We start from the raw sequence: 19,773 nt of genomic DNA, 5'->3' as shown, positions 1-19,773 counted from the left end.
CCGGGAGATGACCAGCACCAACTCCAGTGAAGTCCTGGTCAAGCCCTGCTCCTTTGCCTGATCAAGAACACCCTTGTCGATGCTTCGACCCCCTGCAATGGTGCGAACAACCAGTCTCGACCCCTGCTCAAGAATCTGTGCCTTCCGAGCATTTGAAAGTGTTCCTGGACACCATCCCTAGAGCATACTTGGAACTTGGAGGATCTACTTGTGTAAAAAAAAACCTGCTCCTGTATTTGCATGCTTCTTGCATCAACAGAAGCTGTGCTTGGGCTGCTCCTTTGTTCGTCCATTGAAGATCGACTGTTGCTACCTGACCATGTTGACTCCCATTGCAATCCGTCCTCTTCGGATTCTAGAGGTGTCCAGAGGTCAGCCGCACTGCATAAGTCTTCACCTTTTCTTCTTTTGGGTGTTCAGCTGCAGGTTGTCTGGAACAGATTCCTAGGCACTGCGATCGCAAAACACTAAATCCTGTGCCCAAAAGTAGCCTCTGTAACTGCGACCCCTGGCTATCCTCATCCGGACCAAGCACAGACGACTGTGTCCCCAACAGATTCCGGAACCTTAGCAGTGGTGGCTAGATTCAGGGGGGTAAGATAACCTACCCGTTTGTCCCCCCCTCCCCCGTTCTTCATATGGCCACATGGGCCCTATCCGTAAATCACTCTTAACTTGGAGGTCTGGTCAAGGATCCCTTCCTAAGTCTATCCTAGGGACTGGGATTGAGTGAGTTTACTTACCTGGACTTTAATTACCCTCTTAACTTTTGAATCATGACTACTAGCATGGTCCTATCTCTTAGTAAAACTACCGGCAAAGTAGAACTTTGGAATTGATGACTTTAGGACACAAAACCCCAAACTATCTTCAGGTTGACTCCCTAAGTGTTAGGGAAACTGTTCTGTGGTTATTCTATAGTGTCTCCACTAAATGTCATGCGTCTGAGTACTTACCTGTGTTTCACTGGTTACTGTATCATATGCTTTCTTTCTTCTCCAAGTGTGAATGTATGTATTTGTTTTATAGCAAGTGTGTGGTAATATTTGCCTAGATGTTTTACCGGTTTAGGGTGTATTTTAAGGGGCTAAAAAATAATGATATAATTTCCTACTTACCCGTCTAACTTGAATTATTAGATTTGGTTGGTGTAGTCCACTGTAGCCCTAAACCACTCTCATAGCCCTCCTGAGACTAAGCCTTGCTGCTCTGCGACCTTATCTTGATCGGTTTTGGCTCTTCAGCTTCTCCCTGTTTACCATAATAAGTTGGGCTCCCAAAATCCGCCTGCAGGGTTGATTTTGGAAATCCATCTCAACAGTCATTAACTAGGGGGTCCTCTCAGAACCCTCCTCCAGTGCTGGTTCTGATACCTAAACAGTAATGCCTGCTTCATTATAGGGCTCCGATTTCTAATATGTAGCTTGTGGGGTGTTGTCCTCCATAGTTTGGCATAAGTGTCCTTTAACTTGGGTTTTCTTGACCTTATGTGAGGCACTTGGTAACCAAACAGTCCCCTTGCCGTGCTCTTCAGATGACATGGAAATACTCATGCTATCTTTGTGATGATCCGCCATCTTCATGTTGCAGGTTGTGCAATTTTTCACATGGGATCCCTTCCTTGCATGTTATGTGCATACTTTCTCCCTTGCATGACATTTGGTATCATTTGCAATGTGCCTGCTGCGTACACATCAGAAACATGCTCTTTTGTACTCTTCAGTAGGTATTGTGCCGGTCGTCATTGGTCTTCCTATGCTCTTAGTGCACTGGTGCAGGCTTCTTTGGATCGTGCTCGTTTCACAATCTCTCCTAAGTGATCTGCCAGTCTAATGGCCTCCTTAACAGATGTCTGCTCTGCTCTTGCGTTTCTTGTACACGTTTGTTGTAACATGCCACCAAGGTTGCTTAGCTCAGCATATCTTCGACGTTTGCTGCAGTTATATGCTCTTGCCAGTTCTAATATTTGTCAGATATCTATCGGACAAGTTGCAACTTCTTGCAGGTGCAAAACATTTAATCAGTTACATATCTTTTAGTGCCCATCTGCTTTGCTGACCTTCAACATGCTTCTAAATACCTGCTAGCTATAAATAACGTGTCCGAGTTGTTCTCAGCAGGACGTGTGTTGAAAACGGTGGCCATGGGATTCCTTTTGCCAGTCTGAATGCCCCTCTGGAGGCCTGCTCTTCTCTGCCAGCTTCCCCTTGTTGCACCCTGTCTTGTCACCATGTGTGGTGCTGTCTCTCTGTGATAGATCCTCCTTAATATGAAGACTTGCAGTGTCTTTCTACTCATTGCCCTCTATGCGGATTCCCAAAGAACGCACTCAATCTGCCACTTTCCTGCCGCCCCATACGCCATTTCTGTCTTGAGACCTTGTCATGATAGGCACGCTTGCGCTGCATTTCATTTGATAACTATACCAGTCTTAGCTTGAACAGAAAATCTAAGTTTAGGATTAAAAATAGAGAACAGTGGGGGAGACGGACCATTAACTATTTAAACACCTGACCTGTACAATCTGGAGCACCTTACCTGGTCACTGCCAACACGAGACCTGGGCCAGGGGATGTCCAGTAGAACTTGCAGAGCTCGCAGACAGGCAGTGACATCCTCCCTCGGGGCATCAGAGCGGGGAGAACACAAAAACTCCACACTAATCCCTGCAAACAGTAATGAAAACTATTACTTTATGGCAAATCAACAGTCTATATATTGTACAGCTCAGGCCCAGATTTCTACTTTAGGGAAAACCTTTAAAGGCAGCAGAGATGACATGCATGCCACAAACAGCCAAGTCGGAGCAGGTAGATTAATTAATGCACTGCCTCATGCAGCCATTTATCCCACAGAAAACGCAGGCAGATAACATGGCTGCAGTAGGCCCAAGCTTTACAGTAAGGGTGGGAGACTATTCCAAGCCTGGCAGCTAAAATGCTATGACCTGGAAGGACAGAATCAGAAGCTAAACCCATTTACAGTTCATAGATATTTTAGGCATTGTGACGAATCGAGAGAATTCGTCCTCTCTCCCCAAAGGGTTGGGTCACCCACCACCCCCGTGTGAGGTTAGGGATGTGAGCGCGCTCTGCAACACCTTCCCTAGGGGTCGAGGCAAGTAGGACCTCACTGGGAGAGACTCCCCCTCTGGGACTAGGACTCCTGTGGCCATTCTCCGTAATGGCATATATAGGACTATCGGAGACAAAGAACATGGTGAAATCCAGAGATTTGGTTCAAGAAAAAACAATAATAAACCAGCACGAGCAAGAAAGAGAAACTGCCTCTTTAAAGAAAAATCCATTTGGAACTAGGAGATGAGGACTCACTAAGGAGAGGCAAAGCAGAAAGAGTAAGCAGGGGACGCCCCCTGACAGCGTCACAGCTGAGTGAGGCGGAGCAAAGGAAATCCGTGGAACCCTGACTCGGAATTGGTCGGACTGCGAGAATGAAATGCTGGAAACCCAGCGTCTACCTGGACTGGTGAACCAAGGAGACGGAAAGCCAAGTCGCAGTGGTTGTGTGACCATGATAGATTCAAGGTGGGCAGTGCACCCATATAACGACACAAAACCACCCCACAGAAGAAACAGTGAGAGATAAGGTGAAGGTGGCCCGGAGCAAAACCTGCTCGATGAGGACGAGACAGAATGCGGGACGCCGCTGGACTGCAAGAGAGAACAAGACAGAGCCAAAAGGAAGAGCCAGAGCGAGCGCTGACCCCGGGGACGTTTTCCCACCAACTCAAGAGGCAACAGGGAAGATGGGAGAACACTGGGGAATCATTACAGATCAGGAAAAACTTGTCCTAGTCAAATTGACAAGCGATGGAATGTGATGAATTGGAACTGTAACAATGTGAGAAAGAGTCCAGATTAAATCTGTAAAAGAGATTAATAAGCATTGGGTACAAATGACATGGGAAGAGGGGGCGATATGCCATAAAACAAAATGCAAAGTGGAAAATATTGGGAGAAGAATCCTAGGAGTGTGAAATAAAGACCAACAAGATCTATAAGAAAAACACCACGTAAGCCATCTCAGGAGAGAGACAACATTAAATGCGTTATGTTCTTTTTATGGAAATAATCTTGTGTTTCGGAAATAAACTTTTATGAGTTCCAAAACCAATGAACTCTTTCCCCACTAAGAAAGTATGTCAAAAGAATCAAAAGCGTATAGTAGCCTTGATCAAAGAATAAGACCGGATAAGAAGAGATCTATTGAATACTGACCGGGGAAGAAACAGACTCAAGAATCCTCTAAGGAGTTATAAGGTCTAGTACAGAAAGTGACAAGAGACTATTTACAGACGCCACATAAGGCTTTCGATTGAAGAACACGCTCTTTAAGATGAGACAGTCAGAAGAAGGGAGTCATTTTTCTGGCTTCATTTACTTTTGATAAAATAGTGTTTGGGTCAAGTAGAATTCGTTTTTGGACAGCGGACTATATTTTCCATTTGGAGACTTGTTGAGGACTGATTAGCACCTTAGTTTATATAGGAAGGTGTGAGAAACCAGATGGCATTCTCACACCTATTGCCCAGGGATCGTCTATTCAGGTGGCCAGAGACGAGCCATCGCTTTTGGATCCCGACTCTGGTGGTGGACAAGTGAGGCATAATCATCTGGGTAGAGTGTTTCTGTGGACTGGGGCGAGAATGCCAAAGGGGCGAGACATGGTATCCCTATTTTTCTGTTAATGACCTACCCTCCCCTCCCTTGGCACGAGGACGAGGAGCTGAGGTGCCGACAGAGTTCCTGCGATTCCAGCTGGGGGAGGACTGCCTTTGTGGAAAGCCTTTATGGGGAAGAGGCGAAGCGCAGCCGCTATGGAAGCAGCAGAGGCGAGTCCAGCACAGAGGCTGGGAGTGCTACAGAAAGCACTCAGCTGTGCAGGAGTATTAGTCCGGTAAGCGTCTGTAGCAACGCAAGACTCCGGGACACTCTGCGAGGGGTTGTTCAGCCAGACCCTCACCAAAAGACATACCGCACGTAATGTCAAGCGGAATGCTTGAGTTTTTAATGTCCATCATCTAGAAAGGTTGAATGTGTGAAACCCCTGAGTGCTGCATATCACAGAAAGGTTGGAGATTAAGAATTGTGAATGGAACACGTGATAAAAGCTGGAAACTTATATACAGTGAAGATTACACATGGTACAAAGGAGCTAGTGAACTCACAGCATTAGCAAAATGCTAATATTGAATACAGAGCGCATTGAAAGGGCTAGTGAGCACCTACATCAAAAAGGTGAACACTGTTCGTTACATATGAGTACACCTTGATGGACTTTGGCAACAAGGGCTGCATTAGCCCACACCAAAGACGCTGCATACATTCTAATTTTGCCAAAGAGAACACCTCAAATAAGAGACATGAACTTGTGAATCATTTAATATCAGTTGGGACGAAACTTGTGGTTACGGACCTGTGAGGGGTGGACCGGGTGGTCTCATAATTGCACCCAGACCAGTACGTTTCTCAAAATCAACTTTAACATCAAGGCATCGTTCACAATCAATATCTGTGGTTGCGTGACCTGTGATGGGTGGACAATGTGTTCAGACAAGTGCGCCTAGAGCAGAAGCCATTACAAGTGTGTCAAACAGTAAATAGGTGTAATCATTTGCTACATTTGTCTTGGGGAAAGGAGTCCCAAGACTGCTGTGATGTGTGAACATTTTGTTGCAGCTTTGAACATGGAGACAGTAGACCTCTAAATCTTCATTCTGATGTGAACGGTGACACCTGCAAAGCCACAGAAGGTAACTTCAGAACTTGTACAACTTTTGCTGAGAAGAGATTATATTGGAATTGTGTTGAACTTGAAGAGAACTTTATGGAACTTTGATGTAACATTTGAACATTTGCTTTGGAACAATGACTTTGAGAGCATTCCCGCACTCGTTTTGTTGTAGTTTTGAGGACAGCATAGGTTTTTGACACAGACAGATGTTAGCTTTTGGCTTCCTGAAACAGACTTCCTTTACATTTATTTAGGCAGGGAAACCCAGCCGTAGCAAAGGGTTTGTTAGGCGTTACACCATCCTGATCATTAATAAAGTTATTGAAATGACACTTTCATTGTCTGGGTCATCTCTCTTGATACCATGTCTGTCTCACACAGGGAAAACCCTGATAGCAATAGGGAGAGGTAGGCATTAATCTTATTTAAAAAAATAATCTAAGAAAAGTCAAAAAACGTGTGGAGTCCTCCTTCTGACCCGCCACAGCAGCCAACAGCTTAATACTCCACACACCATTCATCAATATGTGAAATAGTACCTTTGAACATGTGCAATTATCCTACAATCCATTTTAGATAAGCATGACATTATTCTCGTTGTGTCAAGATAAGTATTTAAGCATATAGAGCATCATTTCTTTAGCCCACATGTATTTTTCTTCTAGGCTGCTTCCTCAAAGCTCTTCTAATAACTGACATGATATGATCATTTAACACCTAAATAGAGTTTGCGTGCTCCAGATTCATATAAGTCAGTCTTTCTTTTGTTCATCTTGTGGGTAACCTCCACGTTTAGCTTGTCGTTTATGCTGCTCTGTTAATCTACCTTGACTGGGTTTGGCTGGAGTTCAGAGTCTTCCCTGTTCACCATAATATCTTGTAATATCTCTGAATCCACTGCCTGAGTTGATTCTAAAAATCTATCTCAACATGGGTGGTGGGGGAAGGGGGCGTTCTGCTGTTCCATTTTATGAGGGCCCTAAACTTTGTTTTTCACCTTGAATTTGTTGGATCTTTGGCTATATTTCTGTGTTCAGAAGTGCATCTACTTGTGCTCCTGCCACTGCAACCCTCTTTGATGTGCTATCCCATATAACTACTAGGATTGGGGTGTTTAAGCACTAATGTGTGACCCATGGGTGATTAGATCACTCTACACTAATGTTGTGGAGTAGGATGGTTGCAGCTGTAATCTAATTTTGGCTTCACCATGGGTGTAACCCAATTTACTGCATTAGGTGCCCAATGTACCAGTCTTCATAACAGGGAGGGAATTTGCTGTAGTGGAGCAGATGAGGGAGTAAGTATGGAGGAGGGCTGAGTAGTGAGTAGGCTGGTGTAGTAGAGTGGAAGAGGGAGTAAATGAAGAGTAGTAGACCCTCCCTACCTCCGGCGACAGATCGGTGACATGTCACATAGGGCCCGGTCCAGGTCCCGCCCTCCTGCCTAAACTATGTAAAAGTTAGAAACATTGTCCTTAGCCCAAAAAGGTATATTAGGAAGTAGGTACAAAGTAAATTGACAGTGACAGAGAATAGGTGTAAGTGGTATACATGTACACATTTATTTAAGCGATAAGGAAAACATGACATGGCACACATTCATTTAGGAAGCTCAGACAAGTAGCGACTCAAGCCAAGGTTGAGAAAAGGGAGGGCCTGGACAGAAGCAAAGGTGCAGTGATGTAGCAGTTTAAAATGGTAGGAATATACCGTTTTCAGCGGTGGTGTTCATTTTTTTTTATAAATAACCTTTGGCTGTAGGCTAAAGTAGATTAGCTATGCGAGGTAACCAATAAAAATGTGGCAACAAAATCTCATGTCCTCAGCAGAATGTGCTCAAGTGTGCGTCATCACAGAACTGCTTTTTTGTATTTTTAAAAGTTGCATTATATGCCTTGTGATTCAGTAAATTTGGAAAACAACCAGTCATTCTAATTAGCATAAGATGAGGTAATTGCAAGAAAAAAGAAATGTGTTTCAGGAAGCGTTTATGACCAATGAAAAAAGGCAATGGGCCTCATTACAAGGTTGCTGGTCCGGTTACAACAGTAGCGGTAAGCTTGCCGGTACCGTTGTTATTGGACCGGCAAACTACAAGGTCTGCTCGCTGGTGCCTGTCAGCCCGGCAGGTCTGACCTGCCAGGTGGAACAGCACCCGCGAGCAGACCTATACGGTAGCACCAGCACCATTATTAACGGTGCCGGTGCTAACGGCCTCCCCATTCCCATTGTGTCCTGTGGGACTCAAATGGGAATAGGGAGTAATTATGACTGACACCCAGCCTAGAGGAACTGCCGGGTCTGCCGGGGCGGGAATGCCCCGGTACATCCCCATTGCCGGTAAAAATATTACTCTGGCGGCAGCCGGCACGGCTACCGCCTCAGTCATAATGAGGCCCAAAGTATTTTACCTATAAGAAATGTGGCCCGTCATATTGGAAGGTTCATATTAGAACAACACTATTGTGCAATGCTTTGCTTTCTAGCTAACTGAACATCTGTGGCATGGGACATGCTCCCTGCAGATTAAAGGCTGTTTTCTGCACAATTACTTATCTATGTCTCTGAATGGCTTTTATTGTGTTATGGCTGGTAAAGACCTCTTGAGCATAGTAGTAAGGAGGGAGGGATGATATCAAAGGCTGGAGGCGCGGCCTAGAAGATAGGCCTTTGAGGGCTTTAAATATTTGTTTTGCAGGAAATGGAATAATTCAATTGCTACTCTTTTTGGCTAGGAGGAAGAAGTAAATGCCAAAATGAATTTGCAACATTGGACATAACGAATAAGACTCTAAATGTATCAACTCAGAGCAACAAGGTAACATGCATGATTAGAATGAGTTGTGCATCAATATTTGAGAATGGAAGTATCCTATGTGTGATTGACAAACTTTAATTTATGGAAGTGGGAGGATACTTATGTAGCAGAGTCAGAAAATGATGGGCTTTATTTCTGGGTTTGAGATACACCATGAGATCTAAGAGGGAAGTCAAGCTCACAACATGGTTAATTTTTAAACCTAGGGGTATGCCTAACAATACTTCCACAATCAAGTTTATACTAGCAGATTAAATTGTCTGTAATAGGGCAGATTTTGTTGAAATTAATATTAAGGATTCAGATACCCGAGAAGCATAAGGACACCAACAAGATTAATTCAAAACATACATGCATATAATAATGCATCGTTAATTTCTTTAACTCATGCACTGCGCTCTTGTTTTTTCCATTGTCATTCACAGGTGGAATTCCTAACTGCATTGAAAAAATGTATTTCCAAAGCAGTTTTTGTAAATAACATTTGTAGTAACTTGGTATAGACCAGAAAATGAGTGTATAGCCTAGAGGAAGCAAGGATTGGTGAAACAATAGGCACATGCGCAAAAAAAGGTTGCTGTTGGGTAATTTAAATATGTATGTACCATTGGAACAGGACATGACATTCCAAGGGTATCACCTAAGATTAAACCATTTGACTTGGTTAAGTATTGAGTTTGGTGTTTCTCTGAGAAATGTATGATACTGAGCGCACAATTGTGGGGAGATGCTCTGGTACTTCTTTAAAATATTTGGACTGGTAAGGTGTTGCAGACAGTTTTACTCCTATAAACACTCATATATAGCAGGTGAATTGGAACTACTTAAAATAGGGTTGGCGTTGTGTTACCTAGCAACACCTAAACATTTTCCTTATTCTAGAGGGTCAGCGTAGGATAGAGTAGGGGAGGGTGAAGGTGGAGAAAGAGTCTAGAGAAGCAAAGAGGGAGAGGAGAGAAAGTGAGAGGAGAGGACCGACTCAAGCAGGAGGTCTACAAGGCACAAATCCCATCCCTGTTAGATCACTAGCCACTGGCTAGAGCTCCTTGAGTCAGACAAGGGCCTTTACGTTCAGATCTCTTTTAGCATAGACATACTGAGGGTAAAACCATCACTACACACTGACCTAGGGCTAAGGACGTCTGGGCTGGGGAGGAGGAGAATTGAGATGAGGGAGGGAGAGACCGCTCTAGGGCACATTCATATTTCAATAAAAACCCTTCAATCACTGCTGAGATTTGGAGTGATTGTTGTGCCATCTGTGACACCATTTATTCACAAATAAAAGCCCCAGACAGGTGCTATAAATGGGCTTTCTACCCTTACTGACCAAGAATCAGGTGAAATCGGTCAGCATTCACGTCCTCCGGAGCCTTCACTCCTCCGCGGGAGGTCAACTCCTGCCCCATCGATGTAGGAGTGACGGGCCGGGAGAGGTTGGAGCCTCCTTCGTCCATGTCCACGACGAGAAAGCCTGCATTGTTCAGCCAGAGGGCGGTGGCATAAAGCAGCGGGGCCCACGCATTGCAATAATGCGGCCTAGAGCCTTCACCAGTCTCGGCTGTGTAAAAAGACCCACCTGTAAGACAAAGGAAGCAGAAACAAGGCATCAGCTTATCGCGGCCTAGTAGACTCAAAAGTCAAGCCCCCAAAACTCAAAAGCCCAGCACACAAAGACCTGAGCCATTTGTAAAATGCATTGACACTGCCACATGGTCGGTGACCCTAAATTGCTTTCTATTCACTACGGTTTTGTAGATTTTCCTTCTTGAGTGAAATTCTCCTCACTTTGCGAGTCGCCCAGCATTTTTGATGGACTACTGGATTTTAGGATTGATTCTCTGGAGTGAGAGGGAACCTTTTTTCACACTCACTCATTCATTCTTTTACTTTAACCTTGGGAACCTGTATCGCCTCTTTTTGGTACTTTTTGAATGTAGTTATGCTTTTCTCTGTTTTCTGGCATCTACCTGTTATTATTGCAGAACACAGCACTTTTTCCTTGAACTTTCATTTTACCTGTGGTAACACCTTACCAGTGCAGGGGGATACCCTCTTGTGCCTCCTATATTTTAATTTCATGAGATCAGCACACCCCACCTTATGTGGAGTCCTGAGGAGAAACATGGTCTCCCTTTTCTCACTGTTGCAGTAACTTTTAGTTACTATTACAAGTTCCTCTGACAGGCTGGTGGCAGCGTAACTTTTTGCATAACTTTTTGTGGACTTTTTTTGCAGGCTGCCATCGCAGCTGTGACAAGGGACATTAGGGTCACCATTTACCTAAAATGGTGGCTGTACTTTTTAAAGCCCTGCTCATGATGACTTGTTCTTACTTGAGCCTTCTTCAACCTGCCTGGGTGGGGGAGGTCATGTTGGGTCTTTTGTCTTTGGCAGACTTAATTTGGAAAGCCTGCCAAGGCTCCGAGTGCCTGAAAGCACAGAAAGTGGGGGAGGTGACTGAAACATACATCACAGGCTGTAGTCGCAGCTGCGGTAAGGGACACGTGCAACACCACAGACTTAAAATGGTGCCTGTGTTTTATTTTGCCAACTCACAATGGCTTGTCCTTTTTCTTGAACCTTCTCCTGCCGACCTGGTGGGTGAAGTCCTGCTCATTCCGTCTTCGACAGACTTCCACTTGGAAGCCCGCCCGAAGGCGCCAATGTGTCTGGGAGGACAGGAAGCTGGGAGGACACCGAAACTCCTCAGGTTTTTGTTCTCCAGTGCATCTGCTTGGATCCAGTTCTGACTGGGTGCCAAGGAGACAGCCACCACCCAAAGTTTTAATGTTGCATGCTTGCTGATTGGCTGGGTTCCTCTATATAAGGCAAGGGTCTTGATGCAGAAGCCAGAGTCAACCGCTGGAAGATCTATACTGAAGAAGCCGACTGAGTGACCGCTGCTGGTCTAGCCCCATCTTCTGTGCAAAAGGGAAGATCCAGACAGGACTACTTTCTCCCTTGGACTGGTGGGCCCAACCAGTCTTGAGACTGGTTACAGTTTGAGCCATCCCATGGCAAGCTGCTACCTTACGGGCCTGCAATCTCTGAATACCCTGGGAACTCCGGCACTGCTGCAGTGCATCGTCTCATTGAGCGCTCGTTGCGGTTGCAAACTTGTGTCTGTCTGAGCCCAAAGAGACTCCATCCTGATTGTAGAAGTCCCCTCAGCTGAGTCGTGGACCAAGAGAAGGAAGAAAGTTTTCCGGGTGACAACCGGCGCTGCTACAAAGCCCATGTCGAGCCTCCAGAACCAAATGCTGTGAAGATAGTCTGCTGGGCATCCTTGTGACCGAGTCGGACTGCCTGCCTCTGCCAAAAGTTCCTCCTCCAGCCGCCAAGGCCAGAGACCCGAACCAGAGCTGCTGTCGCCTCACCTTGGGGACCCGACTGTAACATCACTGTTCTTCACAGAAGGCGGCACTGTTCCACTCTTAGATAATTACCTAGGTAATCGTGTTGCTGTTCGCTCCTCCTGAGCTTTATGAGTCATGTTGGGGTGGACAACACAACTGTGAACTCCGGTGCCCAAGGGCACCCATCCTAGATGCGGACATCCTTCAGGTGGCTTACCTAGCCCCCCTGAACCCTTTGTATCCAATTCCGTTACTTAGTACAAAAAGCATAATCTGTGAATTTGACAACTTTGAGAACACCTGCCTTCCTTTGTTCTGCCACTCACGTGTCATGTCCCGCCTCCCCCCTTTAACCGCCCCCCCCACCCCCGAGTATCCCCATCTGACTTTTGAGACACTCATTCCCCAGATAGGGTTGGACTTCTAAAGTGTAGGTCTACACAGTCATCAACCTACCAGTATTGCTATTTAGTAAATGTTGGTTGATGAATGATTTGCTAACCTGAAGCTACTGTTATATTTACCCATTTTATCATCTAAAGGTCTACTATTGAGCTGAGTATTGCAACAGCAAAAGTCTTACTGTATTTATGTGCCAAACTTTCCTTACTTACCTGAATTGCACATTGATTTTTACATTGCCTTGGTGTATATAATAAAGAACCATATTTTTATTTAACTACAGCGTGTAAGGGATTCCTGGACTATAAATGTGTATGTGTATTCCTTTTTTTTAAAATTAAAGTTGATTTAATCAAGAACATTTCTTGATTTTACAGCAATAACAGCAATTTTAATAAAAGAAACAAATACAAATCGAAAAACAACTTCAATTGCATCTCTAATGTATACATACTAATAATAAAAGCACACATCTATTCTTTTACATTACAAATTCAATCAATTCATTGTATAAAATTCCACCAATTAAATAGAACATCTGTCATTTATGTTGATGTAATCAGACATATAACATGGATTCAACCCCAAATCAAAAGGTACAAAAAATAAGACCAGAGCTAACAGTTAAATAGTTATATCAAATGAATGCTGTTTAGATCAAGAGTTACCAACATAATCAAGTTTATGAGACAGGTCCAAACAGTGTAAAAAATTAAGTATGGCATATCTTACTGCTTTTCTCTCAGCATAGAATAAATATCCCCAAGCTCTTTCTCGCGATAGTTCATAATAATCAAGAAACAAAGGTTTAAGATGGATAGATTGTTTAACATTCAATTTTGGGCATTCAGTGCATAGATGCTGGAGAGTCTCCAATTCCATATTACAAAAGCGACATTGAGCATCTGATTTGGGGAGTAATCTATGTATATATAATATTTCATACGTTGGCCATAGGTTAAATCGAAAGCGTAAATAGATGTTCCTCCGATAGGAATTTGGGAATTTGACAAGATAGCTTTCCATAGACCCATATCGTTTCAGGGCAAAGGGATTTTGTTTGAATTTCTGATATTTAAGGCAAGCTGTTCGGTCTTGATCCAATCAGCCTCCCAGAGACGAGATTTTGCTTTGTCTGGATTACGACAATGTCTCGATTGAAAAACCTGCATTTTCTACTGTTTTTTAATTAGAAGGCGCCATTTACTAGGAAACTTGTCTGTTGAGTTTAATAGATATGCAGCAAGTATCCCTAAAAGATCTGAATACATTTACGGTAAAGACTACACATCTCCATTTATATAAGCCATATAAAGATCTCATGCCTAACTCGTGTCTAAAACTAAGGGCTGCTTTCCAATATTGGCTTTCACGTTTAGTCCAGTATTGATATGATTTATCCTCATGACCTTCAGACCCATAGAGGACTATTGGAACCATTGTTTGTCTATAGTAGATTACTAAAGGCATGATTGAAAACTTACAGAACCTATTCTTCATGATTCAAGCCTGAGACAATGCTGTGTTTACTTTGACCTGAATATATGTCTCATATTGAGATTTAGTTGTTTGATTTGTTATCAAAGTCCCCAGGTATACATAGGAAGAGACAGAGGTTAACAGCACGTTCTGTAATGGCCAATGTAACTTGGCAATACGTTGCCTGACATTACCGCATTGAATGATTTTACTCTTTGATACACTGATAGTAATATAGTTCTTGATGGTATATTTATTTTATTTAAGGCATTCAACAATTCACACAGGCCTTTAGGAGTCTTTGAGAGTAAAATCATATCATCTGCGTGTAAAAGATATTTTACTTGATTGCCGTTATTGTTGGGCGGATCAGCTTTGATGCCTGGAAACTCTTTACCAACATCTGAAATAAAAAAGTTAAACATTGCTGAGGCCAACAGGCATCCCGGTTTCAGGCCACGAGACGTCGATATAAGTTTGCCAATAGACCATCACTTGATAATTTAACTTGGATCGAGGTTGCAGTGTGAAAATCAATTATCCATTTAAGGATATGCCAGGGGCAACCTGTATCCAGTAGTTTCTTAAATAGTTCCAGAGGAACCGCATCAAAGGCCATACTAAAATCTATAAACGCTAAGTAGAGTAGTTGATTGCGTTGGGTTGCCCGAGATTGAATGCTTCGTAGTGTCACTATGTTGATAGCCATGCCAATACCTGAAAGAAAGCCTGTTTGAAAAGGTCTCGCAAGTTGGTCAAATCAAGCCAGATGTTAAAATCCTTTAGGACTAGGCGTGCAAAAGTTTTCCCAGGACAGTCAAGAAGGGCAATGGGGCGATAGGACTTGGGATCACTTCTATCGCCCTTTTTGAAAATTGGCAAAATTATGGACTTCTTCCATGAATTTGGAACCCTTCCTACAATAAACACATGTCAAATGTAATATTTGTGCCCACTCTAATGAATTATCTTTTAAGAGACCATTATGCAGACCATCAGGCCCAAGAGCTCTTGACCGACTCAAGGTTGTAATGCAAGATAAAATGTCTTCAACCTCTATTGAAAAAGTATACAACAGGTTATAGCCCAGTTTAGACCACTCAAATGAAAAAGAGTACGGCGGGCTACAGAGATGCCCAAAATAGGACTGCCATGACTCGTCCAAGGTTGCATTGCTTTGTAACGCTCCCTGTAGATGTGGAGCAGCATTATTTAGGCATGCCCAAATTCCACTAGTTGATTTTTTAACGATCTGCTGAAGCATATGTTCATTGTCACGACAATATTGAATTGCACATATTCACCTACAGCCCTTCTCCCTCCTAGACTAAGCCTGGCTGCTCGACCACAGCTAGCAAACCTTCTGGGTAGTTCAGGCCAAACCTAAGTGTTGGGGCCCTGTAGTCCTAAAAGTGAGGCTTCTACAGTCCTACCACAGGTGGACTTTAGTAAAACTCCCTAACACTCACCACTTCCAGTACTTGTTTCCTTGTTTTTTGGGGTGAACCAGCAAAGGGCAAACAGCTAAGGGCCAACCTCCAGCCTCTTTGCCTTTGAGCTATTGCTTTGCTCTGTCCTGCTACTTCCTTGTGAGCATCAATTACGTCTTTGCTCGCCCCACCCTCACCATACACTGCTCTTTCTACTTCTCTCTACATTCTCCTCTGCTCAAAACCATTTCAGCTCTCTACCTATCCTGATCATCTCTTTTCCATCAACACCACCCCTCTTCTCACGCACCTACTACCTCTATACACAAAACCTCCAACCCGTACTTTCATCACACTTCCTATTCTCACATCTTTATATTGCTATTTGGAATGCAAAATCTGTCTGTAACAAGACTTCCTTTACCTCCTTCTTTCACATTCTCCCTCTCTTGACCTCATTACCCTTACAGAAACCTGGATATCTCCCTCCGACTCATGCTTGGACTGGCCTATAGGGCAATGCCTGAACCTAAAACACAAAATACTAGTGTGGGGCAGTTTTTTGGCCCATTTGGGCCAGTGTTAATTCACCATGTGGCTAGTCGTTTTGACCCGTGTTACTGAATACGTATTATTTATAATGCACAATTTGTATCACATTTTTATCAAAAACCTCCCCCATTGGGTACTACTCAAACAGTGTCACAAAAGGAATGAATTGCCATTTGCAACTGTGAGCCACTTTTTCATTGGTGCCCGAGACAATTTTATGCCCCAGTCCGACTCTGCTCAGACTTTGCAACCCTTGCTGCCCTTCACGACCCAGACTACACCGTGACCTACTCTCCAAACCCAACTGGGAGGGGTAGTGTAGGACTGTTCCCATCTTCCGACCTTGCTATCTCTCCTACTCACCTATCTCCTTCGAATACACTATATCCACAATCACTGCTCTCTCTGGCATTCATATTACATCTCTCCATCGGCCACCTGGTCCAACTTACTGACCACCTCTCTCAACTAATTGACATTCCTCCTCCCCATCACCACCTCATTGTCACTGGTGACTTTAACCTCTCCTCTCTCACTCCCCACTGACTTTAGCTCTCTTCTCCTTAATGACTCACTCTCTTCGGTCCACTCCCTGCCCACCCATTCAAATGGTAACTCCCTTGATCTTATTCTCATCTCCTCTCAACGCCCTTCCTCTAATATAGCCACTGCTGCTCCTCCCTCTGATCAAACCATCGACTTTGCTTCAATCTCCACTCCTACTCAAACCCCACTCTCTCCACGCACCACTTCCATTACCAAGTGCAAGTTTCCCTCCTCCAAATTCCCACTCTACCTCTCTGACCTACACCATTCTTCTCCAATGCGAAATTCACTGTTCCATTCACTGATAATGCCTTCACTAACTTTAAACACTGCCCTCAATGCCCCCTTCTCCTCTCACTTCCCTCTTTCTATGTTCACTCCTAACCCCTGCCCTTCACAGCATTGGATTACACATACCATCCACACCCCAAAAACAATGAGGAAAATCCTTTGCACTTGGCGAGATCTAGATACTCCTCGGCTCTCCACCTCTATCAGACTGCTCTTCGAAACTACTCCACTGGCCTCGAATCTGCCAAATGGGACTTCTCGGTTTCACATTTCATCCCAAAGCTCTCAACCTAAGCGCCTCCAAAAATCTCTCAACTCAATTCTCTTGCTTCCTAAACCCTCCTTCATCCCCTCTACTCTTTCTGCCAACGATCTAGCTCTCTACTTTGCTTCACAAATTTCCAACATTCACAATACCCTCGCCAATTAACTTCTGTTAGGGTGTTTCACACAAGTTGCTGTCTGGGACAGAACTTGGAAAAGCTCACCGAAGGTAGAGTCTAGGAAGAGGTCTTCAAGTTTACACGCAAGTATCAGTTAGGTTCCTCTGGGCAAGGAAATTAGGAGGTTCCCTCGCCGAATTGCCCCAAGGAAAAGTGACCTAAGGCAAGATAGAGCACAAATGGTTGTCCACCCCAATGTAGCTCAAAGAAGGCTTAGGAGGGGGTGCAAGTAACCACTTAACTGCAACCCTCTGAAGCACAGGAACAACAACGCAGGTGCCAAGTATGTATTAGGGTCTGAACGGTACCTCATAAGTGAAGAAGCTGGTGAAGCATGACGGTCCCCAAGGAGAGGCGACAGCAGACCCGGCTCAGGATTCTTGGTCTTGGCGACTGAAGAAAAGAACTGGAGATGGATCTGGTGCTTACACACTAGAAGTTGGATGCCCAGCAGAAGATCTTCGCAGCACTGGCTCGTTGGTGCCTCTTTGAAGGCTTGGTTGAAGGACTGTTGTCATGTGGTGGAGTTTCCGCCCTTTCTCTGTCCCTGTCTTGGCTGAAGGAACATTAAGGAGCAGAATCCAGTCACTGGACCAGAGTGATGCTTATCAAGTTTGACAAAACTGTGCTTCAGAAAAACCGCAAAATGGCACAGGACCCCAGGCATTGAGGAATTGCAGGCCATGGAGGTCGCAGTTTGTCCGGAAATGGCACAAAATGCAGTTAATCTTGGGACTGGTTGGGCCCACCAGTCCAAGGGGGGGAAGTCGTCCTCATCAGAGCTTCCCTGTCACACAGAAGTTGATGTCGGGATTGCAGCCGTTACTCAGATGGCTCTGGCGGTCACTGGAAGTGGCTGGGCACATCCCTCTTCGGATCTTCAGTTCCAGTGGTCAACTTGGAGTTTGAGCTCCAGGACCATTGCATTTTATGCAGGAAAACCAGCTGAGCCCACCAATCACCAGACATGCATCCATTCAAACTTGGAGCGTGGATGTCCAATGGAGACAACAAGCCCCCCCAGCACAAACTGGTTCCAGGCAGGCACACTGCAGGACTGTCACAATTCATAGGAGTACACTTTCCTCCTTATGCAAATGGCGTAATTCCTTCTATTCCCATCTGTGTTCCTGGCGGTTGTCATGGCGTCTCCACCAATGCCAGAAACGCAGATGACAAACGTGGCAGTATGCTTGCAATGTTAAAGCATTCCTGTTGCCATAGAGACGACACACGACAGTGCGTCGACACGTATCGTCAATCATGTATAAAATGAAACTCTCTTCGATGTTGAGTGACTTTCCCCTGCGAGCCCTAACCGGTGAGTTGTCCACTTTTGGACACCACCACTGAGGTGTTCTCCCCCCCTCTCTCCCTCCTTTTTGCCTCCTTTTCCTCGTTCCCCTGCACTCCCCGCCCCCCACTTTCATGCTGAGCACTTTTACCATTTCTTTCAATTTGTTTCACTACTTTGACCCCTGCTGGGGGCCCTCCTGAGCTTCAACACCGGCACCTCCTCCGGACAGCCTGTCACAGTTTCCAGGCTTGTGTACAGCATCAGCTGTTCCGGACACGCTCTCTCGTTGTTTCGAGAGGCGGTTGGGCGCAACGAACAGCCCACAGCACACACCGCTCCCCATGGGCGTTGTCTTGACGGCCGCCTACGTCATTTCGACTTGTTTCTTTAGGCGATCGGGCACTTTTCCCGATCGTACGCGATTTGGAGCAGTACAACGCTCCCGAGCACCTGGAAACTTCGATGGTGCTCCTGCAAGCCACTTCCATCAGGTATGGATCAGGACTTGTGTTTCCCTAAGCTGTGTTTTCCCCCAGCCTCACAGCTTTTTCTAAAGACACATTCTTGAGTTTACATTCATTTTTCTTTAACAGTGTTTGCCATCAGCGGACCAGAGTACCTCCTCCACCGCTTGTTAAGGTACAGAGGTATTTGTTTTCAATATCTTCCCACCCTCAGCATGGTGTCACAAGGGAGTGGGGACCCAGCACCTCCCATGTTTTTCCAGCCCATCCCACCCCCACCCCCGATGATGAGTTAGCCTGCACTGGTGGTCAGGCACCTATAATCTCCTGTACTTTATGACCATTAGGTTTGGTCACTTTAATCTCTCTCTCATTTCGAGTGGAAAGACTTCCCTTCCATCGTAAGGCCAGTCCCCTGTGCCTACGCCCCCCTAATTAGCTCTTGTTTTCTCTATGCCCCACCCCCTTCTGTGTCCCTGCAGTAGACACCCAATCCAGTTCAGCCACTCTGAACTTTCTGATTTGGTCCCAACATGGAATCACGGTCCTGATGAAGATGGCTTCATCCACACTTGCCATTGAAGCCGGTCGACCCCAGAGGTCATGAGGGCTCTCATGACCCATTACAAATATCCCCAATAAGAGGAAAAGGATATTGCTACAATTGCTCTCACGCAAACTTATGGTGAAAGTGTGTAATTTTATAAGAGCCTCTTTTACACCTCAAGGCCCCATGGCCCTTTTACTTTTACCTGTTCCCAGGCTTTTCCAATTTTTGAACTGCTAGTGGTTCCTCCTCATGCAACCTATGGGCAAGAATTAAAGATTGACACAGGAGAAGGAATACATACAGTTGTACATACAGTTGACCTGCTCCCAGGTCTTTCCAATTACATCCAGCTAGCCACAGAATCTAATCCACAGTTCTGGACATTG

At 44.8% G+C, this 19,773-nt stretch overlaps 1 protein-coding gene across 6 annotated transcripts in view; it reads right to left on the bottom strand.

Annotated features, from left to right (window-relative positions):
* The window catches only part of HEATR5A (HEAT repeat containing 5A), a 704,366-nt gene that overhangs the window by 119,746 nt on the left and 564,847 nt on the right, over positions 1-19,773 (bottom strand). For all 6 annotated transcript variants that reach the window (XM_069638471.1, XM_069638476.1, XM_069638475.1 and 3 more), the window contains 2 exons: positions 9,905-10,153; positions 2,539-2,666 (listed from right to left, as the gene is read on the bottom strand). In XM_069638471.1, the coding sequence (XP_069494572.1) occupies positions 2,539-2,666; positions 9,905-10,153 (377 nt within the window). The remainder of the gene's footprint in view (positions 1-2,538; positions 2,667-9,904; positions 10,154-19,773) is intronic.

Source organism: Ambystoma mexicanum, chromosome 14, assembly GCF_040938575.1.
Source record: "Ambystoma mexicanum isolate Mex_15411 chromosome 14, UKY_AmexF1_1, whole genome shotgun sequence".
Taxonomy (NCBI): domain Eukaryota; kingdom Metazoa; phylum Chordata; class Amphibia; order Caudata; family Ambystomatidae; genus Ambystoma; species Ambystoma mexicanum.
Note: the sequence above shows the minus strand (reverse complement) of the source record. Positions and strands in the feature narration are given on the sequence as shown.